We start from the raw sequence: 27,884 nt of genomic DNA on the forward strand, positions 1-27,884 counted from the left end.
GATTAAAAAAAAAAAAAAAGTTCTGCTCGATCAGGAACTTGGGACGCTCCCAGAGCAAATTTCACGCTGCAGACCCGGATGGTACGGCTCCCCCTCGTCAGCGCTTTGCCAAAGTTGTGCCGCAATTTACGAGCGAGCAAGCAAGCAGCAGCAACAGTGGCGAATTTGTGATATCTTTCACGAGGCCATCAGTGGGACAGATGTCAGCTTTTATGACACGCTGGACACGGGCGCTTTGAAACGCCTGGACAGGAGATATCCGAGCCTGCAGGCGTGTGGCTCATGATTATGCGCCTCGTTAAAAAAAAAAAAAAAAAAAAAGAGTAGACTTCTATTAGCCTCACAAATGTTTACTGATGTACATTTGCCGGTTCAGCCAAACTTTTATGGAAAAGCACACTGAGATGCTAATGCTATGATGTTTATGTGATTAGCACATAGCACAACAGCTAACGACAATGATGAAAATGACCCGCAATGCTCGCCACAAATGAAAAATTTTCACTGGAGACGTCAGCTCAATGAGCAGGTAAAAGTTTGCCCACCCTTCCGTCTCTAATTGGTTGTTTTTGGTCAGATGTGGTGGTTTTTTTCATAGTCAAATAAGAGGCACAAGATGGGGCCAAAGAGTCTTTTTTTTAACTACTGTGCTCCAGTCAAATTGATACCAACTGTTTGAACAAATATGACCACAATTCAAGCCAGTCAAAAGTGACAAAAGTACTCGTGCTCTATGCTGCGAACGGTAAGTGCAAGTTTGGACAGAAAAAGATGCTGCTAAAAGTCAAAGCGCTGAGTCAAACAGGAAGTTGAAAAAATTCTTCATGTTATGTTCTATGCACCGACACTAGTCTAAAAACAATATTGTGATTATTATTACATTTGTGGAATATGAATTGAGCAGAAAAAATCCACCCGTTTTGAGCCATCTCAGTCGGCGGCCATTTTGCCACTTGCCGTTGACTGAAAATGAGATCACAGTTTTTCGAGTCTTGACCAATCGCGGGTCACCCGTTTTCTGGGTATGGTCGTATGACGTTCGCAAGCTGAGCCCTGAAGAACTGTGATGTCATTTTCAGTTGCCAGATGTGGGGGTGGAAATGGCCACCCCTGGTCACCACATAGCATCGCCCCTGTTTGTCGCTAAATTTCAACCAGAAATGGTACAAAATAGCTCCAAGTCACTTCTTTGAATAATTGTTCACTGTGCCAACCTGCTAGCCATTGTGAAGTGAATCGAGTTTAGTCGACCGCCTCTAGACAGTACTCGTATTACGTTTTTGCTTGCAAGTCAAAGCAAAAAATTCGCCGGACGACAGCTCGTGTCGGAAAAGAAAATGGGGTCAATCATATTCCGAGGCACCAATGTAGTGTATCAAATGAAGGACCAAAAAGTTAAAATGGTCACCAAAAAAGAAAAAAAATACTCCAGTAAAGAACATATCCCGGACAAAACAATGTCATGAAATATTTGTTCTTACTTCCCGCCACTGACTTTTGTGGCAGAAGATATTTCATGCCGTGTGTATTTTGCCGAGCTCAAGCTGTCTGGCATGTTAGTCGGGAGTTTCCACATCAAAACTGAGCTAAACATTCACTTGGCAGGATCTCAGCTTGACTTTGAAGTGAGTGTGCAGAGCTTGCGTCGCGTTCATTCGTCAGCTTCGCGGCATCACATGAAGACACTGGGCAATATTTACACACTGTCAATGGTGGATTGTAAAAATGAACACGAGGCCATTAGCTGAACATCTTTGGAAGCCTTCAAGACTATTTAGACTTTGGGCACCAGGATGGAATTGTTTTTTTTTTTCTTTCCCGCAAGACAATTTATGCTGTCTCCCACAAAACCAAAGTACAGTGAACCATCACTATTCACGGGGGAAAGGGACAGAACCTGAATTGCAAAAATCCATGATTCAATGATGCCCACCAAAAAAAAAAAAAAAAAAGGTTGTCAGAAGAAAACCAAATCATGACAAATGGATTCTTGAAAATCAAACCTCACTGCCTATTTTAGCTCCTCCTTTCTTATATTTTGGAGGGAAAAAAAAGCATGAAACTGTTCAAGATTCGCGAAGTGCTGTATTTTTCCGTGGTGTGCTGTGCTTGTGTTCCAGCAACAATTGATGTATACCATGACCTCGCTCACCCACCTGTTCCGTACAGTCATTTGTTATTTTTTTTCCGGACATTCACAATATGCCTTTCATACATTACTGGTGGAGGAGAATGTTTCCCCGATGGGTGATGTGAAGACAGTCATGCGGCATTTAAGACAACAAAGCCAGACATCCGTAATGTGCTGCCAACCCAATTTGGCCCTTTTTATTTTGGTCATTTAAAGTGACGGCGCCACAACACAGCCAGTTGTGCAGTTGTGTAATGCTTCCCAGTGGTGTTGCAAAAACTGCCCAGATCGAAACGATACTACAGTGGATCCGCGTCATGATTTCGGTGCTTATGCATGTACATAACTGTAGGCTACATTTCAAAAGCATCCAATCAGAAATGCACTGATTTCATACATATATTGCTCCTGGCTACTTGAAGGAATATTTGCATCATATGCGGTGTCTACCTAAGCGCAAATGATTTCTTGTTTGATTGTGTGAGTGCACCTGATCTTGACATTCTCAAGTTTGAATGAACCCACTGTTTTCTAACCAGGAGTTGGATGGCACAATCCACCTGTAAGAGAAAAATGATTTTTCTTTTAGGTGCTGAAGCAGAGTAATTCCATTTCAGTTCATTTCAATTGGGGAATATTCATTTATTATCAAATGAGTAAATGGAACTAATAAACCTGTAAGTCCAGGTAGCGCGAATTTTAATTTTCTTTTTTGTTTCCCGCACAAATGTTTTCTATTTTATAAATACATAAATGCCTATATCAAAAAGACACAAACATAGCACATTTTTACAGATTGTCTCTTGATTTCAGGCAAAAATGTTTTGCAATTTAAAAAATTATTTTAAAAAATATGTAAAGTTGTCACATTTCTATTTGCGTTTCACACACACACACACACACACACGGGTTTTACAAAATCAATATAAATTAAAATGTTTAAACCATCAACTATTGATTTCAAATGCAATCCTATTTAAATTGAATACATACTGTATTTCACCTATCACTTCCTGTCTTCACACACATACAGTATATTTAAAATTGAAATTGAATACACGAATAAATAGAGAAAAACATTCAAATTCCTAATTTTGCCTCCACTAACCAAATTAATCTGCCACATTAAATATGCAAACGTGTAACTCATTTTCCGCATAGCTTTTTAATTCCACATGCAACTGTATCATAACACAGCAAAATGTATTTCGGCGGGCCACGTCGTCTCGGCTCCTCCCCCTCCGCCGTGACGTCAGCTTCTCCCGAGTTTCTCCCTGGATGGCGGACACGGGAGGAGGGGACCCGCACTCGCTCTCTCCCTCACCTGGCCAGCCAGTCGCTTGTTCGGAGAGCAGCGTGAGCACACCGCCGTCCTTCTTTGCGTGGAACTCCGCGGCGTCAAGCGGGGATTAGGCTTTTTCACTCTGCGCTTTCCTTCCGCGGGAACCTTGCGGGTCTCCGTGAGGAACTTGAAGCACCAAGGAGAACCGGGACCATCAAGTGTTGAGAAACTTCCCCTCGGCCGGCCATCGATCCAGAGACTTGGATGGAGCCACAATAGCACGTTTGACTCTCAACTCACAACAACCGTGGAAGTCCAGCGTGGAACCATCGTGACTAGTCGATGCTTTGGCGACGCCTGATCCTTTAGTTCTCTCCCCCGTTTGGTTGGCTTCGGAGCTAGCAGTGCAGTTCAATCCAGGGGACCCCCACTTTCTTTCCCTCCCTCCCACTGTGTTTTTTTTTTTTTGCCCCCTCAAGCGGGATTTTGCGCAAGTTGCATGCTCGCTCTTTGTACGCGGTTCTAACGCAGAAGACCCCCCCAGGAGAGCTGAGGTGCCATGGCGCAGCTGTGTGCGGGGATTTGCGTGCTCCTCTTGACGCTGCACGTCCAAGGTAAGCCCCTTAAAAACGCGTATAAACGAAAACAAAAAACAAACAAAACATTTTTATTCCAGTGTATTTTTTTTTGCTGCCACGCACACAAATATAAATACTTGGGCGAATCTGAAAAGCATGAGATGTGCAATTTGGAGTCCGTTTGCGGCAGAGTACTTATTGAGTTTATTTTTTAAAAGTGCAGTTACATGGGTGGTCAGCAGATGGCGTTGTGAGCACTGCAAAGTTTGGCTAATTTAAGGGGGGAGTGGGAAGAGGGTGTTGAGGGGAGGGTTTGGAATAAAAGCATCCTCTGCTCTCCAGTTGTAATGGGATGAATATCCTTAATGTAATGACCTCCCTCCCTTCATCCTCTCTTGTCCAAATCCTTTATTCCGCTTTGTGGATTCGACCCTGTTGGACTGGGAATGTTGCATCTTGGAATATATTGCGATATATTCCAGCCACTGTGTGTGTGTGTGTGGGGGGGGGGGGTGTTCGCACGCACAATAAAGCCTGTCAGAGGCTATTTAAACTCAATAACTGCCAGTGGTGTTCTCATGGAAAAATGTGCCATTTGTGACAACACCTCACCCCCGCACCCCCCCCCCCCCCACATAAAAATTCCCTCCTCCTTCTGTTCCAAGGTGAAAAACAAGGAAGATGCCGACCTTGCTTGCTCGTGTTTTAACAGCGATGGGATGCTTTGATCACAACGAGCTCTGTGTGATTTGCGGCGAGATGATCCCCTTTGCTTTTGGAGAAGATCAGGATTAGTGTGTGTGTGTCAGGGGGTGTGGGTGGGGCGGGTGGGGGCTGAAGCGTTTGAAGCTGTTCAATCAAGGGTGTGTGTGGAAAACGTCTCCGAAATTGTACTGGACGCGTCTTGAGGAAAGTGAAAAAAAGACACGGGGAGCCAAATGAGATACTCCAAAGGGTGCTTTGACACGCAACGCCGTTCCGATGTGTTGGGGTTTTTTTTTTTTTCACAGTTGCGTTTGGCGCCGCATCCAAATGAGGAAAAATGGGTTGTATGTGCTTCAAAATCCGATTTGAACGGCAGAGCTCCCGTCGTGAATCGGTCGAGGCAAACAAATGACTGCTTTTTATCTTGCCGACTAAAGAAACGGAAAAAACGTGACATAAGCGGCGGGAAATGGAAACATGAACAGGAGTTCAGAACATTCAGTTAACAATTCCAGATAGCAGTTTCTCCCATAGGTCATCAAGAAAATGGAGTCAGTCGTCGCAAGTGTAAATTGCGATTGGAAAACTGTATTTTGCTACATCGCAAAAATCCGATCCACTACATGGGTCAAATTGACCCAACATCCTGAATTGCTTTGGACAAAACCTTTTGGGTCAAATTGACCCTAGTGGATCGTTAAAAAATTTTTTTTTTTACCCAACTAGGCTTATTTTTAATGCAATGTTTTGACAGTGCACCTCTCAAAAAAGGCTTCATATCGTCCGTTCTCTGTCAAAGTGTTCGGCCCGAGTTGAGACCAAACTAACTAAATGATCGGGAGCCTTTTGCGTTATTCCACCGCAGTTTTTTTATTGACCTGGGAGCGAGCGTGCGTTAATGGAAAGAAGCTGCTGCCTGAATTCTCATCTGTCAGACACGCAGCAACAAGAATTTGCTCTCCGTGGCCCCCGGGGGGTTAAAGGGCGTCGCTGTTAACGCGCACCCTCTTTTTTAAGTCCTAATTGATATACAGCCTGTTCCCGACTCGGTCCTCATTGTGGAAGCACAAACAAGTCGGAGCGTCCCGGCCAAATCGCTTGCGGCGGCACGCCCCGTGTCGCTAGCGGGAACGGGGCCCAATCAACCCACACGCCAGATTCCAAACGGCGAGCCCCCGCCAAAGAGATGATCGGCGCGCGCGGGTAATACGAGCTCCTGCTGTCTTTGGCAGCCCACCATTCCAGACTTTCGATTTAATTTGAATCCTCCACCAGGTGGTGGTCGGTGGAGGTATGGCTCTGATGTCTCTTTTATTTAGTGGGAAGCGGTGAGTTATTAACGCAGACGGAGGGCGCGAGGATAAATCGCATCCCGGCCGTCCTTGGCGTGAGTCAGCGCTTTGGCCGGCGGCGTGCGCGTGAGTCTGTGCGTCGCTGGCCGATGAAGCCGATCCGCCCGCCGCCTTTGCTGCTGATGTGATTGACGGCTCTATTGCTCGGGAGGGCGTCCGCGGATTGCAGATCAATGCGGCGTCCGAGTTCATTGCGGTTAGGGAGGTCAGAGGTCGTGGGGGGAGTGGGGGCGGGGGGGGGCTGGAAGGTCTTGAAGTGGATGTTTGATGGTTACTCAGGCAGCAAAGTGCTGGACAATGCACACATATGTCTTTAATTTGCTTGCTGACTGCGCACATTTTTACCTCAGCCAAGGCCATTTGTTGGTTTGTTGGTGATCCAAATTGCTTCCACACAGCGTTGAGCAAGCAATAACTCATTTGCTTGAATTTCGTAACGTATTCTGTAATTCCCCAGAGTGTAATTCATAAGCATGGCAGGGCCTTGTTGGAGGATGAACCAAAAACTGACAACCACAGTTGACAGAATTTTGCCCTAAAAAAATCAACGTGTGATTGACGTCCATTTTGCCACATTTTCCTCAATTTTTTCGGTGAGCAAGACATTTTGGTCCTTTCACGCTGCACTTAGCAAGTGGCAGTACGCCGGCCACAATCAGTAGCCGGCTGCCGCAACGCACCCTCCGACTGAAAAATGTCGAACTCGAGTGCGGCGTCGCGGTGACGTCATCAGGAGCCGTAGAGCCCCGGCTGAGTGATTTCAGAGTGCTCATTTGCCAACGAGTGGGAAAAGCCTCCCCGTTATGTTCTCTTAACAGGGAGACCTAAAAAAAATAATAAAAAAGTGCAATGTGAAACGGCCTTGGTTGTTGGACCGTAGTAGAAGTATGCCCTGGTTTGCTTTTTTAGGAATTAAAAACCCAAAAAAATACATTCAAAATGTTTTAATGGTGTGACTCATTGACCGTGGTGGAATTTTGCAACATTTATCACAATTTTCCAATGAAAAAGGCATTAGGATTGTTAGGCCCTGCCGAAGAATGCCGCTGCTTGTTGAGTGATGAACAAGAATCAAAAATTGCGAACCGGTTGGGATCGCAAAATTATTTTCCCTAATTCTCAGTGAACAAGGCATAACGGTTGTTGGCCCTGTTTTGCTGCCTTCGGGATCAAAATGAACCAATAACCATAACATTTTGTGTTTTTTCTGATGGGGCTTGTTAAATTTCGTGGAAATCCGCCATATTTTCTACCTTTTCCCCGAGAGTCATACATTTGGACTTTTGGTGTACCCACAGTTCATATTCTGGAATGTCACCCTTGAAGTTGATGGATGACAAATGATGAGATTTTGCTAAAATGTTCTCAATTTCCCAGGGAATGATGCATCACAAATGTCAAGCCTTGGTGGAGGTAAGCCCCGGTTTTTTAGTTTTTTTTTCATTTTGTGCTGGAAATTAACCAATAATAACAAAGCTTCGGCACTGTTGTGATGGGACTTCAATTTGGTGGAATTTTCCGCCGTTTGTGAATGCTGCATGAGGACTGTCGGGCCTTGGTGGTGCTAACATCCAGGTCTTTGTTTTTTCCCCACCTTGCTTAACATAAAAAAAAACCCTCTTTCTTTTCCTTTCTTTTTTTTTTTTTTTGATGGCAGCATGTACCTTCGCTAATGTAGTGATGAAATTGAACCCAAATCTGTAGCAGGAGTCGGGCCTGTGCATTTGTGTCTACTGGGGGACGCGGGACATTTCCGTACGGTATCGAGACGTACTGAATATCTTCCGCGGAGGTGGCACGGTTTTACGGCCACAACGTTGGTGCTTGTCTTTGATTGTTTCCGAAACAGAACAGAAACGGTCGCACGGCTTTGGGGGAGGAGACAAACCATCAGTGTTATACTTTCCGAAAAAGAAAAGATTGAAACTATTGTATGGAGTTGAGTATTTACTTTGCGTTTGATTGTGGACATTACTGAACTAAACTTGAACCCGACAGTGTTCTTAAAACCACGTTAGCAGCCGACCCGTCCTTTTGGGGGTACTGTTACGTTCCTAGTGGCTATCACCTTATACAATTTGGTGTAGATTGAGACGGAAAGGGGCCGAGAACATCTCATTCGTTCACGATGTGGATCTGATCCTGAATTTGCATCGGGGGGGAAAAAAAAAATCTGTCGGTGACTTCTTGCTTGATGGTTCGAGGAGCCACTTCTGTTCTGAGAGAGGGCCATTAAATATGAACCCTGCTCGGTGCAACGCTGGTCAAGTAATATCCGTTTCAGAGCATAAGGCTGAAGAAAAAACGCCGTTTGAAAATTCATGCAAATGTATGAGGTGTGTTTGATATTTGACGCTGACGCAAATGAGGATGGTCTTGCCTTGGCGGAGGTCTGCACTCCACCGAGTGCCATTCTGCCCCCCCACTCCCTCCCCTCCGTAATTTGCTCGTTTGTGGCAATTTGTACCCCACGCCGACGACGGCGCCGATCCGCCGCTGATGTCACGCGGGGATTGTAAGGCTTGATAGTTTTGAATGTGAATGCTAATTGCTGTGATTCCGGCCTCCTCTGGGGGCGGGGGTGGGACATCTCCTCTCGTGATGGATGGGCAGGAGCGTTCCAGGGAGAGTTGCTTGAAGGCGAGCGAGCTGACAGGAGATTAAGCCTCACCGTTCTCGCTCTCTCGCCGCCGCTCGCGGGAGCTAATGGAAGCGCTCGCTTCCTTGCTCGCCGCGACTTCTCTTTGAGCGTCGCGGTCTCGTTGCAAGCGCCGCTGCTGTCAAATCTCTCCCGGAACGCCGCGTGAAATGGAAAGTTTTAAGATTCCGTTTTGTTGCCACGGGTTGCCCCGCAGTAATTTCCAGGCACTCAAAACCTCTTTTCGAGAGTACAAATATTTGAATCGCTTTCTTTGCGCTTCCACGCCGCCCTTTGAGGAACAAATGAAGGGAAGGGTTACGCAGTGGAGCTGCCTCGCACCCGAGCCTCATTTCTACTCCATAAACAAACGCGGCCCAGATCAGTTTCTGACAATAGCGGACGTTGACGCTGGGACTTTGTTACGCTTGTGTGCATTGTACATTTCTTTGGATGGGCGAGTACCGATACCTGCTGTCGATACCGGCCAAGAAAATCTAAGGTCGAGTAATTCCTCCTCGGCAGTAGTTGGCGCTATAGTGCGGCAGTTTGACAGATTGGCGACGCAGCATCTACGTCAGAAAAATGTTTTCTTCAATGTTTTGTTAGTGAAATTTGATACATCAAGAGTAATAGAGTTACCGGTGAAATTTAGTACTCGTACTGGTATCGGTCAGCAAAAAAAAAAACAAGAAACAACTCGGAATCCAACATTTCTACTACTGATGTTGCACGTAATTTTTTTTTGTTCTTTCACTTTCTTAAAAAGAAATCATTGTTGTTGTTGATATAAAAGTGAAGAATTGCTGCGTGTTTCGTTATCTTGACAGACTGTGAAATAGATATTTTCCATTTTCTTTGGTCTTCTACGAGTTGCCTGGCGCTAATTTGAATAACCTGCTTATTTGCACTCTCTCGAAATTCCCTTTTGTTGACAAAAAATAAAACAAAATATTCGAATCGCTTCCTTTGTGTTTCCACGCTGGGGCTGAAGGAGCAGTTTTTTGTTCGTTAAGGTCGCATTTGGGCGAGTCTGAATAAAACATGACTTAAAAAGCAGCAAAGCTGAATGGTAGCGAGAGCGCCATCCCTCTGCGCGCAAATAGAATCAAGAGAGAAAATGAATGATGAATTCAGTTCAAGCCGACGGCCGAGGCCTGGAATCTGTTGAGGGGTGAGAATCCAGTCATGATGAGGAATAAATGAATGGTTGAAATTCCCAGCTGATGAGCACTTTACTCGCACATTTCTTCTCGGCGCTCAGGTTTTTCCAACGAGTTCCGGCCAACGTCGCCTGGAGTGTTGGACTATTTGTAGTCATCACGCAAATGTCGGCTTAATGAAGGCTGTTTTATGCGCAGCGCTTCTCAGTAGGTGCCTCCTGGAAAGTTGGAATAAATTAGCTGCCGTTCACCAATTTCACTGAGCGAAATATAAATCGGCGTCTACCGTGACAGGACGGGGCAAAAAAAAAAAAAATTGTTGTGAAGCATTCCGCATTTCTGTTTTGAGTTCCAATGGACAGATGATTGAAATGGCAAATTTCACTTTGCCTACGCCAGCTCAATCGCTTGAGCATGTCAAGCAAGTTCGACGATCATGAACATTGTCGTCTGGGAAGTTAGGAAAAGGAGAAAAAGAAAAACTCCGCCAGTTTCGCCAATCGGCACAAAATTGGGTGGACATACCTCTCACCACGCAACGCACAAGATGATTGAACAGGAAGGCGTCCATTTTGTTTTGGCGCAACTATTTGGGGTGAAATCTGTAACTTGTACCGTGACAGACTCCTGAGTGGAGATTTTCAATCAAAAGTTGCTATTTTAAAAAAATGTATTTAACTCATTCACTCCCAAAGACGTTTTTAAACGTCTTTTCAGACTTGGTCCAGAATTGGCTGGTACCGAATGAGTTAATATTTTTTTTTGCGCCATCGAACGTCACAATCTGACGATCTTTTGGCTGATTTAAAATGGAAAAGGGAAGTGAAATCACGTTGAAGCATGCAATATACCGCTCTTCATTTTGCCTGCTGGGATTCAGATTTGCTTATGTCTTGCTTCTTGGTAGTCACCATGTCAGATCAGAATGAGATGGGAGCCAGGGGGTGGCGGGAGAAGGAAAAAAAAAACCCACGGCTATGTGCAATTTTCTGCTTTAAATCCTTGACATTCCACTCTGTTTCAACTGGAATAGCAGAATCAGCAAAGCGAGGCAAAAGAGGAAATCAATGAAGGGGATCAAATCTCGCCGCAAGCTTTTCTGATTCGGCATTAATCTGTCTTCAACATTTCTCCTTCTATTTAGCAGACAGATTCTTGTCGGGGTGGGGATTAAGCGGTTCAAATCCGCGCTCGACTTGACTGCGGTCCGTCCCGAGCGCTTTCTCCCTCCCGTTTGTCTTATTGGGGCATTCTGGGCGTTGTTTGAGAGGCTCGTAATGCCTCCTAAATTGATCTTAATCTTCTCTGAAGTAATGTTGGAGGAATTCTGACAACCGGCAGTGTTTAATTAATGAATTAATTTTTTTTAAATGACACTAATGGGCTTGAAAATAGCTGTTCGGATTGCTTCGAGATTCTTCGGCTGTTACCATGGTGACACCCTTTCCCGCCAGTCGACAAGGCAAATAATATTTCTTTCTTTCCATGATCTTTATTCACGGGCGAGAATGCTGGAACGGAAGGCAGCCTTCGTTAGCAATGTTTTCTTGCACTCGTCTGAAAAGAATTTAAAAAAACCCCCGAAAGTATACGAGCGGGGAGTTCCGTGAAATCCTGAACGAATCAAAACCGAAAGTACGCGAGTGGGGCGTGACGTCGTCCGGCTCGTCAGGGAATTGAAGGCGGATAATTCCCAACTCTTCGAAGGCTGTATGCTTTTAAAATAAATCAGATAGGATCAGCGTGCCCCTTCCACTCCGGCAAGACGCAGCTGAGCCTCCATTTGGCCTCGTAAGCAGTCCTCCAATGAGCTGCGGACGACGAAACAAACGACACACTTAGCCAAGAGTGCTTCGTCAACAGTGAGTGCTCTCAAGCCATTGGGAATGGAAACGGGAGGAAGAAAGCGACCTAAAACCGGAGACGGGGACGGGGGCTGGGGGGGTTAAAAAGTCTCTTTCTGCTAGTCGAGCTCAACAGGAATGAGAATTTTTGAACGAACTCGAATGTCTTGAAAATGTTCAATACAACAAAGTCAGGTTCGAAAGTGCCACCGTTCGTTCGAGCTGGACTTATTTGCCGCCTAAATGGGCTGCTGTCGGATTTGAAAATAAAGCGGCAAGTATTGCGAGATGGAACAATATGTAGGTTGGGGGGGGGGCTGTGTAATTAGAAGGCAGGTGTCGACACATTTTTGTGAGGTTTTTCTTTTTTTTTTTTTCTTCAACAGAAGTCTTTCATGTTCCATCCGTCCCTCCATTTTCGAATCCGCTTCGCGGGCCGTGCCGGCTTGCAGCGGACAGAACAGGACATTTGACGCAAAAGCGACTGCATCCACGTCACCCACCATTTCCAATTCAATTTCCTGCTTTGCCGATGTTTCATATTCAGGAGAAAACTCCTGAATATGAAACATTTGAACCCATTCACTTGTCTATATTTGTCTTCGAATGGAGACGTTACTGCCGCTTTTTTTTTTTCCGCCCCGTTGTGAGATCCGTTTCAGATTTCAGGAATAGCCGCCGCGTCCAAATCGTGACTCAAAGCAGCCGTTTCCCGCCTTCCTTCGGAGGCAGTCGATGCTGCACCCTTTGAAGAAAGTCTTCAACTCTTAAAACCGTAGCGGTAACCTCGTATTCCACAAAAGTGCGCTGTGATGAAATTTCCATCCACGCACACACGAGCGCGTTGCTCTTTCGTCAGATTCCGCTGCCAGACTTTTACATCTTTTTCCGAGCCCACCCTCCGTCTTCTGCCCCCACCAAAAACGTCTCGGATCCTCGCTCTTCCTGCCGTGTCTCCCGTACTCGCGATACAAAGGGGCGCTTTGTTGTATGAACTGTTTCCTTTTCTAATGAGTGATGATTCCGGCTCATTTAATACGCTGCGGTGATCTCTCTCCGGGAGATGACAACGCATGAAAGTAACAGCGCCGCTTGGAAACGGGTGTGTGCTGCGGTTTTGGCAGCATCGGGGAAGGTTTTGCATCAAAAACACTAGCTTGTTGTTTTGCCGCGGGGGATATTAAGGATTCGCAGCAGAGGTGGGGGACTCGATTCACATGACTTGACTTGAGTCTCTAATCGCCAATTTAAACTAGCTGAGCTACAACTTATCACGTAGAATTAGAAGAGAACGATTGGACGTGACTATGACTTGGTATTCAGGGGACTCGACGGGCTTGATCTAACATGACTTGACAAATCTTCCCCGTTTCAAACCTGGCATCTTTGACGCAAGAGTGCAGAGTCCACTTCATGAAATGCCATTGAAGTTGAATTCAAAGATTGTGTTTGGCACGCCCCTAGCAGGTACCAGTCGCCAATGAGTGAAGGAAGGGTGGGTGTGTAAGAGGACGCTAAAGGCACGCCCCTAGCATGCCGTATGTTTACCATGCCTGGCTGCGCCCAATAATACAGTGCGTTTTGTGTATGTGTCAAATACAGAAATAGCGCCCGTTACTGAGACTGCGCCCAACAACGCGGTGCGCCGAATGGTCGTGAAAATACGGTAGCTCTTGGAAATTTGCCAAAGTTGGATCAACATTTTTTTTCCACACAAAAACAAAATCGCAAGAAATTGGCCCATGTTTGCCAATTTTTCTTTGTTGTAAAGTTCAATAAACATTAAAGGACTACGAATTCTAAAGCAATCACATTTTTATAAGTGTTATAGAACCCCCCCCTCCGAATTTTAAGTAATTAATCATTCAAGTGATTCATTAATTCCTTAATCATTCGAGTGATTAATTAATCAATTAATTAATCATTTGAGTGATTTGTTATCTGAATGTTATTTGACCAAATATCAGAATCGGCACAGGCCTTAAAGAAAAATCCATATCAGTTGGGCCCTAACTACGTCTAACTTGACCCGTCAACACCCCCAAAGACAACTAAGTTGTCCACTGTCACATAGGCCACCGTTGCTGCATAATCCGTTGCTGCCGCAAAGCCCGCCACCTCTTAGTCCGCGATATATGGCGCATAATCCGCCCACCATATTGTTGGCCATCGCATCGTCCGCCACTATTGAGACCACCGACTCAAAGCCCATCGCCAAATAGTCCGCTGCCGCATCGTGCGCCGCTGCTGCATAGCCTGCCACTGTGTAGTTTACTACCGCATAGCCCCCTGCCGCACGCGCCACGTACCCCACGCTTCCCATGCGCCGCAAAGCTTCTTAGTGGCCTCATCCTGCGCAGACGAGCAGAAATACGACATTCGCCGAGCGACTTTGAATCCCACCGCCCTGCGCCGCCTCTCCTTGGAAGATAATAGCACTCTTCAAATACAGTTGCTTACCTGTGAAATGACACGGTCGTTTGTGGTGTCCCCCGTGGGACATGTGAGGATTTCCCGCCGACTCGATTTTGGTACTCGAGGGGTAGAATTCTGACACTTTGAACAGTGATCTCCAAGAATAATGGAGGCGATTGGAATTTTGAACACGATCCCTGATCTGTTAGCCCACAATTATACCCTGGATTGGTCGCCAGCTTTTCAAATCGTTAGCATTAAAAATTTTAACACCCCCCCCCCCCCGCCACAGTGTTTAAATGTCTTAAATTCTTTGGTTTGTAACTGCCTTTGAATGCTGCCTTTTTAAACGATGTGAAGCACGTTGACCTAGCTTATGCATGAGGTGCGCTATACCTTGCGTACGCCAGCCTCTGTGAACATTTTGGTGGCAAATATAAATAGCCTACTTAGTCAGATTTGCGTTGCCTCAGTTTTACAGTAAAGTTCATTTGGAAGCGGCTAATAAGCAGCTTCAAAAAAGCACACTTTGACATTTGTTTGGAGAACTATACCAGTCAGTTTGAACATGGGCTAATACTTTTCAAAAAAGCTGCTACTCCGAAAAACAAAAAACAAAAACCAAACTCATTTTTAGATGATCTCCCGCCATATTGCGAATGTTTACCTATTGCGGGTGGGTGTGTCGAGTGCCGCCATCATGAGGGCAATAAAGACAACGCGGCGGCCTGTAATTTGGCATTGATCCTTGCGTGTTGCCGTCCGTGTCAGAGCCAAACGGGACGAGTGCAGCCCGCAATCGATTGCCCAGTTTCAAGCCCTGCCGCGTTTCAGTGCAATGTTTGCATAATGTCAGGTGTCACCCACTTGCCTTTCTTGCCCGCAACGCCTCTTCGGAAGCTTTGAAAATGTGTCTCAAACAAATGGCTGGCTGGCTTTTTAAATGAATGAGTCATGAGAGGGCGAAGCGACCACCGGGCTCCTTCGGTGCAATTAGATGTGTGAAACAAAAGCATAGGAATACAAAAACACAGCATCAGGTGTGCTTTTTTTTGCCGGAGCTCACGCGAAACAGAGGAGACGAGTGCGCCTCTGGAGTTGAATGCTTTTCACCTCGCCGCTGCAGCATCCCAAATGTATCATTTATGTGACAGACCGGGGAGGACTCCGACTTGCCGTGTTTACTTTTTTGCCGTCTTAGCTGACAAGAAGATGAATGAATCCAGCGTTGTTTTATTTTTCCGAACTTAGTGGGACAAAGGAGCTCGCGTCCTGTCGTAGCCACAACAGGTAAAGCCGCAGGTTGACTTTCTTCTTGGGGTTAAGCTCATTAAATTGTCTCAACATTACGTTTGTTCCTTTGTAAGTCTGCTGACTCGACTTACCTTAGCTGCTAGTGTAGTGGGAGGGATGCACGTGCCTTACAAAATCCCATTTACTATATCACAGCCTTAATTTGGCACTATACCTTTTTTTTTTTATTTAACTTTTTGGAAAAATTGTCAGCCACACACCAGTTGAAATGTCGTTTAGTAGTGAGCCATGAAAGTTTCTCATCTCTTCGGAAGCAGCAAAAGATTGAATTTCCGCCAAAATATTGGACTTTTAGCATCTTAAGTCATGCCTGTAAATAAATTGCTTCTGTCTTCGCCGCCCACCTCCTCCTCCCTCCTCCGCCTGTGCTCCTCTTCCAGCTGAGTAACTTTGCCAAGGTTTTCCACATGGGAGCGCGCACACACATCTTGCCTCAGTGAGCGGAATCTTGACAAAAACCCGCTAGCCCGCATCGCGCAGGAGAGCCATTTTGTATTCCGCCGTGATTGTCAGCCGAGCGGAGAAGATGCCAAATGTCACGTCGAGGGCGGCGACCCCTGCAGGTCAAACACGTGTGTTACGGCGTTTACATGACGCTAAATTATGCAGCTCCAAGTGGCTGGGAAGAATGGTCACTCTGGGAGTCATCCTGCATTCGCTGCCAGCTGTTTCCAAAGCACACGTCCCCATATTGCCAGTCACTTCAGAGCATTTGACTGGTCTCTTACACTTGCAGAATTGTGATGTGACATACATTCGACTTCAGTGTATTGTGGTAGACGGAAGAACTCATTGATTCATCACAAGTAGCAAGTCGTCCAAGTCCTGGAGAGGAGAGGCAGCCCCACCTTTGCCAGTTGACAGACTTGCAAACCACGAGTTCACCATGCTGTGCAAATAACTCTTTGGATACGAGCAATTCAAAAGTCAATTTTCCTGAACGGCTTCTGTGTCCAAAAAAAAAAAAAAAGGAAAATGCTTGTATGTAAAAAGGAACGTCAGGAGATGAAGGTCCTCATGTGGGGCCTGCAAGGCATTGGACCTGCTGTTTGCGAAGGTGGCCGACGCCAAGCATGATTCCTGTTTGCCTCGCTCTTTCGTTCTTGGCGGCGTGTCCACTTGGACATGTCGGGGACACTTGTACCAATAAGAGCTCATTAATTATTTTCCAGCTGTATTTTTTATTTTTTTTTTCCCCCTGTTGTGAAACCCACTCAACACTTTCTGTGCACATTCTCACCTTTTTATTTTTTGCATAATTGTGACTTAATGACACTGAAAAGTGAGAATTAATTTAATTAAGAGCGCCGTCGTTTGCTGAAATTAATTTTTTTTTTGTTAATGAGTCAAACGATTCAAAGGCACAGCGTGACTTTTTCTTTCTTTTTTTTTTTTTTGATAGAAAAGGGTCCGAAGACAAGCTGTATTGACCATGACACGGCCAGTGACAATGACAAATGAGCCCTTCTGTCCATCCATCCATCCATCCTGCATCAATTGGTCGCAAGCCACTTGAGACATGGAGACAGCTGACGATTCACATACCTCGCAGTTACGGGGAGGAATCGATCAGAACCGCGACACCACCGCGGCAAAAAAGTCCATTGAACAGTTCGTGTTGAGGAAAATGCCGCTGACACCTTGGATCGGTCACCGGGGCACATGCGGTGAAGACAGACAGCCGTAAACGATTGTATTCAGACTAAACGGTAACAGAGCGGTAAATACATCTCAATGGAAGAACTTTACCCTGGATTGGTCGTGAGGTAACAGCAAGGAGAGTTCAAAAAGAGCGTATTGAATGCAGGATTGATCCCAAGTCAGATATGTGAACAGTTGCACAATGTCAATGACCAAAACAAAAACCCAATCTGCCTGTCTAGCCGTGGATTGGTCGCCAGTCAATTGCCAGGCTGACATTTCACTAACATTCACAATCGATCGTGAGGGCGTAGCGCGGAATGCAACTTTGAACCTCGACACTAGCTAGACCAACAGCAAACAATCTTGTTGGCGACAGGCCAAGCGCACCCAGTATTGGTCGCCAATTCATCACAGGGCCACTGGGAAACAACACAATTGACCTTCATACCCACAATTACTTAGTGGGAACTGATCCATGTTAGCGGCAAGATATGCGAAGCACTACACTCTCAACTCCCAAGGGAGAAAGCGACACCACACCCTAGATTGGTCGCCGGTCCATCGCAGGACACTGACAGTAAACTCACAACCATTCAAAGTCACATTCCCACCCACGGCCACTGAATGAAAGTCAGCCCAGCGAACCGCCACAGTGGCAATGACCTACATTTTTTTGCGCAAGACGAGCAAAGGAATCCAGTTGTGTTTTGTTCAATCTATTTATCTGGAGGCGGGATTTCAAGGGTTAATTCTATCGATTGGATGGTGGGATTTGCCGTCGTAATCCGCCTGAAATTCCACTGTCCTCACTCTCTGATGCTTTGTTGGGGGGTGGGGGGGTCATGCGTCGAGGGTATTTAGCCTCCATAAACCCCTGCCTCGAATCAAATCGAACCAAGACACACCAACACAATTGTATATATATAAATTATGATTCAGCCATTGTCTTGGTCAGTATGGCGTCAGGGAAATAGGCAAAAATAGTTGATTGTTGTTTGACAAAGCACTGTTAGGGGAAATAATCTGCTTTCATGGAGGACAACAAAAATGTAGGAACAGGATTTACTCTTGAGAAAATGAAATTTGGACAGTGTTAAATTGAAACAAGTACTGTGTCTAAAAGGTGAATCAAATATTCTGGGCAAGTGCAAATTTTAATCACTGATGGATGGCTTTGTGTGTCCCAAAATATAGTTTTGATGCTTTTTAAAAAATGTCTCCCTTTTTTTAATACATCAGATTTTTGAGATATTTTCCTTTTTCATTTGATAAACTTCTCCAATCCAGATTACCATGTGTTGTAAATTTATAGCTGTTAAAAAAAAAATCTGCTGCTGAAACCTTACCCTGAGTTTATAAATATTACTCCACTTTTCTAAAATTATTTATTTTTATGAAAATTTCGGAATGAGCGCTAAACAATCTTGAGAAGTTTACTTGCATCTGTAATTGTAAAAAAAAAAAAAAGTAAAAATTTGTTGACCATTATCAAAAATAATTATCAATTAATTTTACAACAGATGAATCAATTAATAATGTAATTAATCATTGCACCTCGACAGAACATCTAGTTTGAAGACATTGGTGACAGTTTTAAGAACTCTTGCTGGGTCAACCTTGCCTGTTCTCTTTGCTGCCACGTTTTTTCTTGTTTGTTTGTTTTTGATGTTTTTTTCTTGTTTTTGATGTTTTTGGTGTGTACTCTCCGGGCGGTTAGTCCTCCGAGGCACGACTGTAGCGCTCGTCCCGAGCGCGAGCCGCTCCGGCCCTGCCCCCTGATCCTGACCCACTTCTCTCCTCGCTGCTCATCGCTGGCTGTTTAATTGCCGCGCAGCACACTGAGGCCATCTGCTCCGACTGAGGCCCGGTCGCCATGGAGATGCCGGGAGGCTTTTCGGATTTGCCCAAGAGTGACCGATACCGAAATGGAGGTCACGGGATGGGCTGGCGCAGTGCTGGACACTCACGGGGTGGTGCCAGGACAGCGTGCGTACGCACCTGGAAAGGTGAATTTTGAACAGTGGCTAACACGGCAGGCTAACGTCGCGGTGTAGAGGCGTTCTCGGATGGCAAAAACTTAAATATACTACCATGCATAATCTCAGAGCCAATGCAGTGATACCTGAGCTGGGATAAAAAGTGTCGAAAAATAATAAGAAAAACGCAAATGCTATACAAACTCCACTAAAATTGAAGGGCTTATTAGGAATAAACAAATTTGGTCATTCGAAATAAGCTAAAAAATAGAGGAAGATGAAAACCTATTGGACAAAATTTTGTTAAAAATCCCACATCATGTCTCTCCCACATGCCGTTGAGACATTCCTGCTAGCGATGCCGTCATTTCCTCACGCAAGCAAAAGCGTGCCCTTTTTATTCCGTCTTTGGCTTTTTTTTAAGTTAATGGCTCGAACAGACACTTTGGCATTGAGCGGAGCCGCGTGCCAAAGCCGAGATTTTGCAGGAAACCCACGCTAATGTTTACTTGTCGCACGAAAGGTCACGATTGGTTGCTGTCATTTTCTGAGGCGCCATTCATAGGTCAATAGCTCATTAGGAATCCGCTGGCGTTTTGTTTCGACCGTGTCACAAAGGTGCCACTGTTTACACCGTGCGACCCAGGAGAGACCACTGAATGGATATGAAAAGAGCTTCTTTTCATTTAGTTTTTGGATTAACCCTCAAACAAACAAACAAAACCCCCAAAACATGACAATATTAATACCTGAAAGAACTGCATCGCAGTTACAGATGATTTCCAAGTGCTGCAAAGTAACATTGTGAGTGTGATTTGCAAGATTCAGATGGCCTGTAATGAGAAGAAAAAAAACAACAACATATGACTTTGTTGACAAAAAACATGACAATTAATTCAAAAAGTTAACTTAAAATGTGAAAAATATTGGACCCCCCCCCCCCCCCCGAAACATTTGAAATACATTTAATTAAACATTTATCAGAAAATGGTATCTGAAATATTACAATAACTGAAAATCGCTGTCGAGCCTTTGTTTTAAATCCATCCATCCATGGAGTGAAGGTCACAAAATCCATCCGTTCTTTGTCCTATGGCAGCTTACCCCACGCGCTAGCTTCATGGAGTAATTAATTTGTGCGATTTTCTAAAAGTTTGAGGTGGTCGGCCGCGTTAAGCCTCTCAAGCTGGCCTCCATCTCTCTTTATTTATTTATTTGTCCTTCATGTGAATGGACCACAGAGCACCAAATGACGTGACATGAAATAACGGAAAAGGATTTGGAGCGTCACGGCAGACGGTTGGTGGTCGCGGTTGCCAAAGTGCTGATTGAGGTTTGAACAGCGGCCATGTTCATTAGCGCTCCTTGCCTTTTTGAAATGTTTCGACAAAAAGGACTTCTGCCTCGTCTCTCCTCGACTGGACGGCCGCTTCCGATTGGCCGCTCTTGCGCAAACAAGGCCCCTCGGATCAGGCTGTGGCCTTGGTCCTGGTTTGCATCATTACGTTTTTGGCTTGTCTCTTTTACAGCCTCCAATTCTGTATTTGATTATTGCCTGACTGGGAAACCTCAGTGCACCTTAATTGAATTTGTAGACAAAATATAAAGCGACACGCTCGGAAAAAAACACAAGCTCGAAGGATATTAGATGTTAGAAAATTACAAGTATATGAAAACCAAAAATATAAAAATTGGGGTGGTCAATACATATGTGTCTATATATCCATATTTGACAGTGAGATTTATAATCCGATGTGCCTTATATATGGATCAATATTCTGATTTCGTGGATGCAGTATTTTAAATGTTCTGTAAAGCGCAGTGTTTGTGAAAGTGTGATATAATTCAAGCTGTATTGTATTGTATTCCCTTTAGTGTAGCTCCATCTTGTGGATGCATACTGCAACCTCAGCCACCACTGTAGCTTCTATTCTATGCACCTTATAATGCAGTGCGCCCTATAAATGAAAACAGTTTGAAAATAGGCCTATCATTGAAGGCGCGCCATATACTCCGAAGCGCCTTATCGTTAGAAAAATACGGTGTGTGTGTGTGCGCGTGTGTGTACATATAATATACACTTTCATTTTACGTCTTGCATACTACGTACTACTCTCTGAGACGCTGTATATGGTAGAGAACGATGAATTCAATTTGAAAACGGCAATACTAACCATGTGAAATGGTTTTTTTTTCCCACTTTATCAGTCAAGCCCGAGGCCGGCTTGCGGCAAAGAACTGGAAAGCGGTGGACGGATCCTCAGCTTCCACTCTGCTTTGTGATGAATGCTAACAGCCACCCTGTCATACATATCCGCAGCTAATAGCGGCTTCGGTATTCATCAGCCAGCTCATCTCCCCTAAGACTCCGTGCAGAGAATATACGCATTCCCGCCGTGTTCCCTGTGAACCCCGCCAGCGCAAAATCAGCCCATCTGCAATCACAGCAAGCAGACAATATCAAAAGAGAAATACAACAATCGCAGCGGGAGGGAGACTGCTGAAAACGCGTCTGCGAGTGCTGTTATTTTCCAACTAGATGCCGCGTGTGCCGATGAAGTCGGCGGGCGGACTGGCAGATGGAGAGTTTGTGTCAAGGAAACAGTCTTTGTCGTCCGTGTGATGTTGGAAATAAAATTCCAGGCCCTGCCCTTTATGGGGGATAAGGAGCGGGCTGCAATTGATGCCCAATGTCCATGCAAAGAAAGGCTCTCATTTATTTATTTTTCAAATCTTATATCTTATATCAAATCTTGCTAAAAGGCACTTTGCAGTTGAAGGCACACCTTCAATAAATGGCCTTTTTTTAAATTGTTTTCATATATAGGACGCACCGTATTATAAGGCGCTTAAAATAGAAGCTACAGTAGTGGCTTCTGTTGCGTTATGCATCCACTAGATGGAGCTACACTAACGGGAATACAATACAATACAGCTTTGTTTATATAGAGCTCTCACAACCGCTGCGGCTATAACAACGCACTTGACAGAACATTTAAAATACTACGTACAAGAAATCAGAATATTGATCCATATATAAGGTGCATCGAATTATAAGGCTCACTGTCGGCTTTTGAGAAAACTGAAAGCTTTTAGGTGCACCTTATAATGCGGAAAATACGGTGTATATATATTCATTCATTCATTCATTCATCTTCCGAACCGCTTGATCCTCACTAGGGTCGCCGGGGGTTCTGGAGCCTATCCCAGCTGTCTCCGGGCAGTAGGCGGGGGACACCCTGAATCGGTTGCCAGCCAATCACAGGGCACACAGAGACGAACAACCATCCACGCTCACACTCACACCTAGGGACAATTTAGAGTGTCCAATCAGCCTGCCGCGCATGTTTTTGGAATGTGGGAGGAAACCGGAGCACCCGGAGAAAACCCACGCAGGCCCGGGGAGAACATGCAAACTCCACACAGGGAGGCCGGAGCTGGAATCGAACCCGGTACCTCTGCACTGTGAAGCCGACGTGCTAAACACTGGACTACCGGGCCGCCTGTATATATATATATATATATATATATATATATATATATATATTCGGGGTTAGGTCCAGCCACAGCAAGCCTTTTGAAGGACTTCCTACACAATACATCCGAAGGCTTTAGTCCCCCAGTGCCTTGTTGATAATGAGCATTAAAAGCATTTCAGGATCTCGCCGACATGAATGGTCTCTTTGTTATCTCGTGCGCCGACTCATTTGTTTGTCTTTTACAGATGCAAGATTTATGAATAGCAAGCAGATGACAGGCATTATTACCGTAACTTTACTGTAATCACGCCTAATTCTCAGTTACTTTGCCTCGATCTTCCCGGCAGTCTTATACACTATTTCCCACAGCTTGGCGGCCTTCACGAAAGTGGTTTGTGATAATTGAATTTTAGTCTCTGATAAAGGAACAAAAGGGGCTTTGTGGGCTAGCGCGAAGATGCTAACATGCTAACACATGCGGAGATGACTTCATGTAGGAGTACATCCAGGAGGGATTATTCAAATGCGTTTGTTTAATATGCCAGGGCCGTCGTGTCAGATTATTCCCCCGCCGTGACATCGACCTTAGATTTACGATTCATATTTATAGGGGTTTGTCAGCAGCTGGCGGCCTTCGATGAATCAACAAGGCTTGAGCCACGGAGACCTGCCTGATGTGTCATAAATCAGTATCCAAAGCAGGAAGGGGGGGGGGGGGGAAGAAAGAAAGAGCCAATTAGGAGTGAGTAACCTTCCCACATGCCGCACATGGGGATTAGCAATGTGCCCTCCAGGGGTGCGCTGGATTAAAATTGGAACGTTGGATGTAGTTTCAAGATTTACATTGTTTCCATCCGCCCAAAGTGTCAAATAGACAGAGCAATATGCTCGCGTGGTGCTTTTAACAAACATTTTATGTACCACCGTCATTAAAATGCCAGCATTTAATATACGGATTCAACTAAAATGTATGGCATATAAAATTTTTCCTTTTGTGAATGTTTGAAAATAAACAGCTTTTTCTTGCAATAGGAGTGCACCAGCTCTGTTTGGGTGCGTGGCCTAAATGGTTTGGGAAAGGCTGTTCCAAGATTGTGAAATCTTAAGTGACTAACACTCCTCATATGCACCATGGATGGTGCCCTCTGGGGGTGCGCCGCATTAAAACAGTAACGTGTCTAAATTACACAAGCTGTATAATCAATGTAGAAATATTCTAAACCGACTTCAAGACTTACTAAGTTTCTTTTTCCTAGCAGGGTGGGGATGCACCTACTGTGGATAGGATAAAGCTTTTTCAATCAATGTAGCTTTTTGCCAAAATACCAGGCTTTTGTTCACATTTTATTTCGGGGTGTGGTACAAAAGTGGTGCGCCAACTCTGTCAGCAGTTTGAAGGAAATGCACAGTGTAAAACATTTGGGAAAGACCGTTCGCTGTCAAGTCATGATCCAAATGGGGTTTGTTTTATATTTTTTCCTGCCTTGAGTTGTAGTGTTGGGAAAAGGTGGTGCACCATCTCTCTCGGGATGTGGAAGGAGTGTGGGGATGACTTGGGAATGGGTTTTTATGATGACGTAAAAGCAACACAGCTAATGGTGTTTGTTTCAATGTATACATTGATCAGTTGGGTTACATTGCCAAAGGATGGGTGCGCCCACCCTGTCAAGATGTTGGAGTGGGTGAGATGGAGTAAAAAACAAAACAAAAAAAACATTTGTGAAATCACTGCTCTATCATTGTATGATTGAAGAAAAATTCCACGAACTGGGGTTTGTTTCCATTTTTTTTCATGAGTCGGGTTGTATAGCTGGCAAAAGGGGCGCACCATTTCTGTCGGGATGTTAAACCTTTGAGGCATACTGTGCCTTGATGGGAAATTGTGCAAAAATGGGGTTTGTTTTGATCTTTTTTGGTGGGTTGTGTTGTCGGACCGGGAATAGGGATGCACAATTTTTACCAGTGTGTTAACTATTCACCGATAAAATCAACAGAGAAAAGTGCAGAATGTGGTTTGTTTCTATTAGATTTTGGCCAATTGTATTGTGTTGGGGTGCGTGGTGTGAAACATCTGATAAAGACTGTGTACCCTGATGTAAATTCGAGAGAGATAGTGCTGGATATAGTTTGTTTCAAGATATTTTTGGTTGACTGGATTGTCTTTCTGTTGTATCAGCGTGTGCAAATTCTATCGGGATCCTGAAAGGGGTGCGTCGGTTTAAAAAAATGCTCAGTCAAAACTGCTTTCTCTTGCTCCCCTGTGGTGCCTTTTTACATTGGCGGGGAGGCACGCATGGCAACAGAGTGTGCACATGGCTTTCTTTCAGGTCGACTTACACACATCACTAAGTTGTGTTGGGATGTGGAGCTATTTTTAGACAAACACACACACACACGATTGCACATGCACACAGGAATGGGCTGCTTCCCATGCAATGTGTCAGGGGCAGCATCATGTTAAAGATTCAGTCAGATGGTCTTGAACACCGGAGGCACACGGATGAGTTTGTACCCAGTGCTGGAGGGGTAGCGGGGGGGGGGGGGGGGGGTTGAGTTGTGTCAGTTGGGGGTTGGGGGGGATGGTGCACTGGGTCACGTGCTGACCTCATTGTGCGCACGAGCAGACGACTGGCTCGGCGGCATCATGGCCGACGCGAACGGGAGCGTGAGTGACTTATCTCGCAGGCAGCTTAAAAACCAACTGACTTCCCTGACACAAATAAAGCGGAGACAGAAACATTTTTCTTTCTCCGTTTGTAAAATTGTGAGAGATTTAGTATTTTTATCTCTGGAGAAAGGGAGCTGACATGCTTTATTACGCTTGGCGTCTTCACCCTTCGGAGACCCCCCCCGCTCCCCTATTTCCTACTTCGTCGGCTTCCAATCGTGTCGCTGGAAAAGTCAGATTGATGCTTTTTGGAAAGGTGAACGTTCGCTACCTTCACCCCTCGCTTGATTGGCATGTTTGCATATGCGCTGAAGACGGCAGTTCTGCTCATTACCAGGGGACGGATGACATGATCAGTCCAAACAATGGTATTAAAAAAAAGGATTCAGTAGATTCAATGTTTTAAGAATATATAAATGGAACAAGGTTGAGATGAAGACTTCTTGAGTGTGCATGTGTATATGGGAGCTATTAAATGTCCAGTCGTGTTTTTTTACGCTTGTGTTGATGTGAACATTAGCCTCATAAAAGTCCCCCCGTCCTCCCACCTTCCCTGCTGGACGTTCCAACATCGCAGCTGCCCAACTTCCTTCAGTCTTGCATTAACTCCTGCTGCCTGGAAGCAGATGCCGAGACAGGAAAACAAAGCTGGCGGGTCGGGGGGGATTATTGTGTTGGTGATGATGGGGAAGTGGGAGGGGTTAAGAACGCTAATCAAGATGGTCGGTGATACTGTCTCCAGGTGCGCCGAAGCACACTTAATCTTCTTTTGACGTCTTTCATGTGACACAAAGAAGGTTTCAACGGAAAGGCATGGTTGTACAACACGAGGGGGGAAAAAATCACAACTGCATCAAAAAGGAAAAGAAAAAAGTCACCATTGTGAGTCCATTTCGATGTGCTTTTACACAAACCCAAACGAATTCTCGTCTCTTTTTGGGCATGTGTTGTAAGACTTTTTTGGGTCCGCTCATGATGGACATGTTGACCAAATTTATTTATTTATTTTATTTTTTTAAACAAAAACTAACTTTAGGGGATGAATTTATGGATCGGAAATTCTTTGAAATGCAACACCACTGACAACCAAAATGGCAGACTTCACTTGTCTTTCCTGCCAGGAATTCCCAGTACTTTTTTGTGGGTTTCATTATTAGAGATGTGTTTGAGGGGCTGTATTTAGAACAAAATACCGTTTTTTAGATACCACACCAACCAAAATGTCAGCTTTCCGGTGTATTTTCTGGCACAAGATATTGTAGCTTCTCAGGGTCTATTCATGATAGACGTGCTGACAAAATATCGTGTTCCGACTGTGTTCCGGGGTTGAATCCCGGAACTACCCAGTTAGGATTTTAGGGTTATGCACATGACTCCACCAAAATATATTTTTACCAGGATGAACAAGCCTGCAAATTTTGGTGTCCTGGAAAGCCCACTACTAATGTGGGATTTAAATATCTATGTACTGAAACGCTTCTTGGTAGCCAATAAAATAACTGCCAAAGACTCGGTGGCCTTTTGATGGAACCCTGAGCAACATAACACTGCTCTGAACTAAATTGTTTTTGTTTGAAAAGTCATGGAGCTGCGGTGGCGTCCCAGAACAAGTTTCGGTTGCGCCAACCAAAACTCAAGCGTAAACACGCACATGTTTGGGCAACAACAGGAGCTGTGGGCTGAAGGAGTGGCTGACAGCTGACTGATAAAGTGGTTTAATCGAATCCCTTTTTCTCTCCACTTGGGTTAACCCCATAAATAACTGAATAACAGAAACGCCCTCACTGCTCCCGTCAATTAGGCGACTGGGGGCATGCACGGCTTTGTGAGGGATTGTCTGCGGGTCAGCATGAAACGTCGATATCATTTACTAACTGTTGCCTCTCGGCTGCTTATTGACGTTCATTTCGCAGTGGGGTCCAGCAGGTATTAAAGCCTTTATGGCGCGTCTATTAGCCATGAAGCATTTCACAGCGGATCGCCACGGCATTTAATGAGGTCTCCACGGATCATTAAAAAGTGTTACGTTTGATTTCCCCAAACTTAAGGCTTTAATTATCCTTAAAAATGTCACTTAATCCTTAAATTGACATGCAAGGCCGCGTGCTAGCGTATCGCCACCATTTGACGACAGCGTGAAATGAAGCGGCGGAGAGCATCCAAACAATGACTCCCGTGTAACAATACATTCATCCATCCGTTATGTGAATCGCTTAGCACCAGCCAATCGCAGATTCACAAACATTTAGACTCAAAATCACACCTTGGGACAACCTGGAATCTTCCATTAACCTGCCATGCAATGTTTTTGAAATGTGGGAGGAAAACGGAGAGAGAGAAAACCTACGCAGGCTAACGTGCTAACCGGTCGAATCGCCGGGCCGCCCATAAACAATTCCAGTTTTGAATATATCATATCAATGTAGTCCAACGGTCAATGTATTTATTTTCTACTTCTCTTGTGTCATCACAGTGGAAACAAACTGATGCTAGCCATGCTAGTTTGCTAGTTAGCCAGCTACATGCCTCGCTAGTCCACTCTCTAGTATTTCACCAGTCGTTGAGACGCTAACTCTTGTAGCTCGTTGCAAGCATTCACTTGAAGACGACAAGGCCACTCACTGACTGCTCGCAGCAACAGTAGGAGGCATTGTGTCACTTTGTCTGCACGGCGAAACGTTTTTCACCACTTTCA

At 45.0% G+C, this 27,884-nt stretch overlaps 1 protein-coding gene and 1 long non-coding RNA gene across 4 annotated transcripts in view; one reads left to right on the forward strand and one right to left on the reverse strand.

Moving 5' to 3' along the window:
• Positions 1 to 2,159: 2,159 nt before the first annotated feature.
• On the reverse strand, positions 2,160 to 3,582 carry LOC147196950 (uncharacterized). The gene is made up of 2 exons (XR_015102407.1): positions 3,456 to 3,582; positions 2,160 to 2,691 (listed from the first exon to the last, which is right to left on the reverse strand). It is a non-coding gene; the product is annotated as an uncharacterized LOC147196950 (long non-coding RNA).
• nectin1b (nectin cell adhesion molecule 1b) overlaps positions 3,411 to 27,884 on the forward strand; it is a 157,372-nt gene continuing 132,898 nt past the window's right edge. For 2 of the 3 annotated variants that reach the window (XM_086124814.1, XM_086124815.1), the window contains exons 1-2: positions 3,411 to 4,027; positions 7,426 to 7,461. In XM_086124814.1, the coding sequence (XP_085980940.1) occupies positions 3,973 to 4,027; positions 7,426 to 7,461 (91 nt within the window). In that variant the 5' untranslated portion in view covers positions 3,411 to 3,972. The remainder of the gene's footprint in view (positions 4,028 to 7,425; positions 7,462 to 27,884) is intronic. The other variant, XM_086124813.1, reaches the window with a different exon arrangement.

This window comes from Hippocampus guttulatus, chromosome 12 (assembly GCF_054856545.1).
Source record: "Hippocampus guttulatus isolate MCC_2025c chromosome 12, RoL_Hgut_1.0, whole genome shotgun sequence".
Classification (NCBI taxonomy): Eukaryota; Metazoa; Chordata; class Actinopteri; order Syngnathiformes; family Syngnathidae; genus Hippocampus; species Hippocampus guttulatus.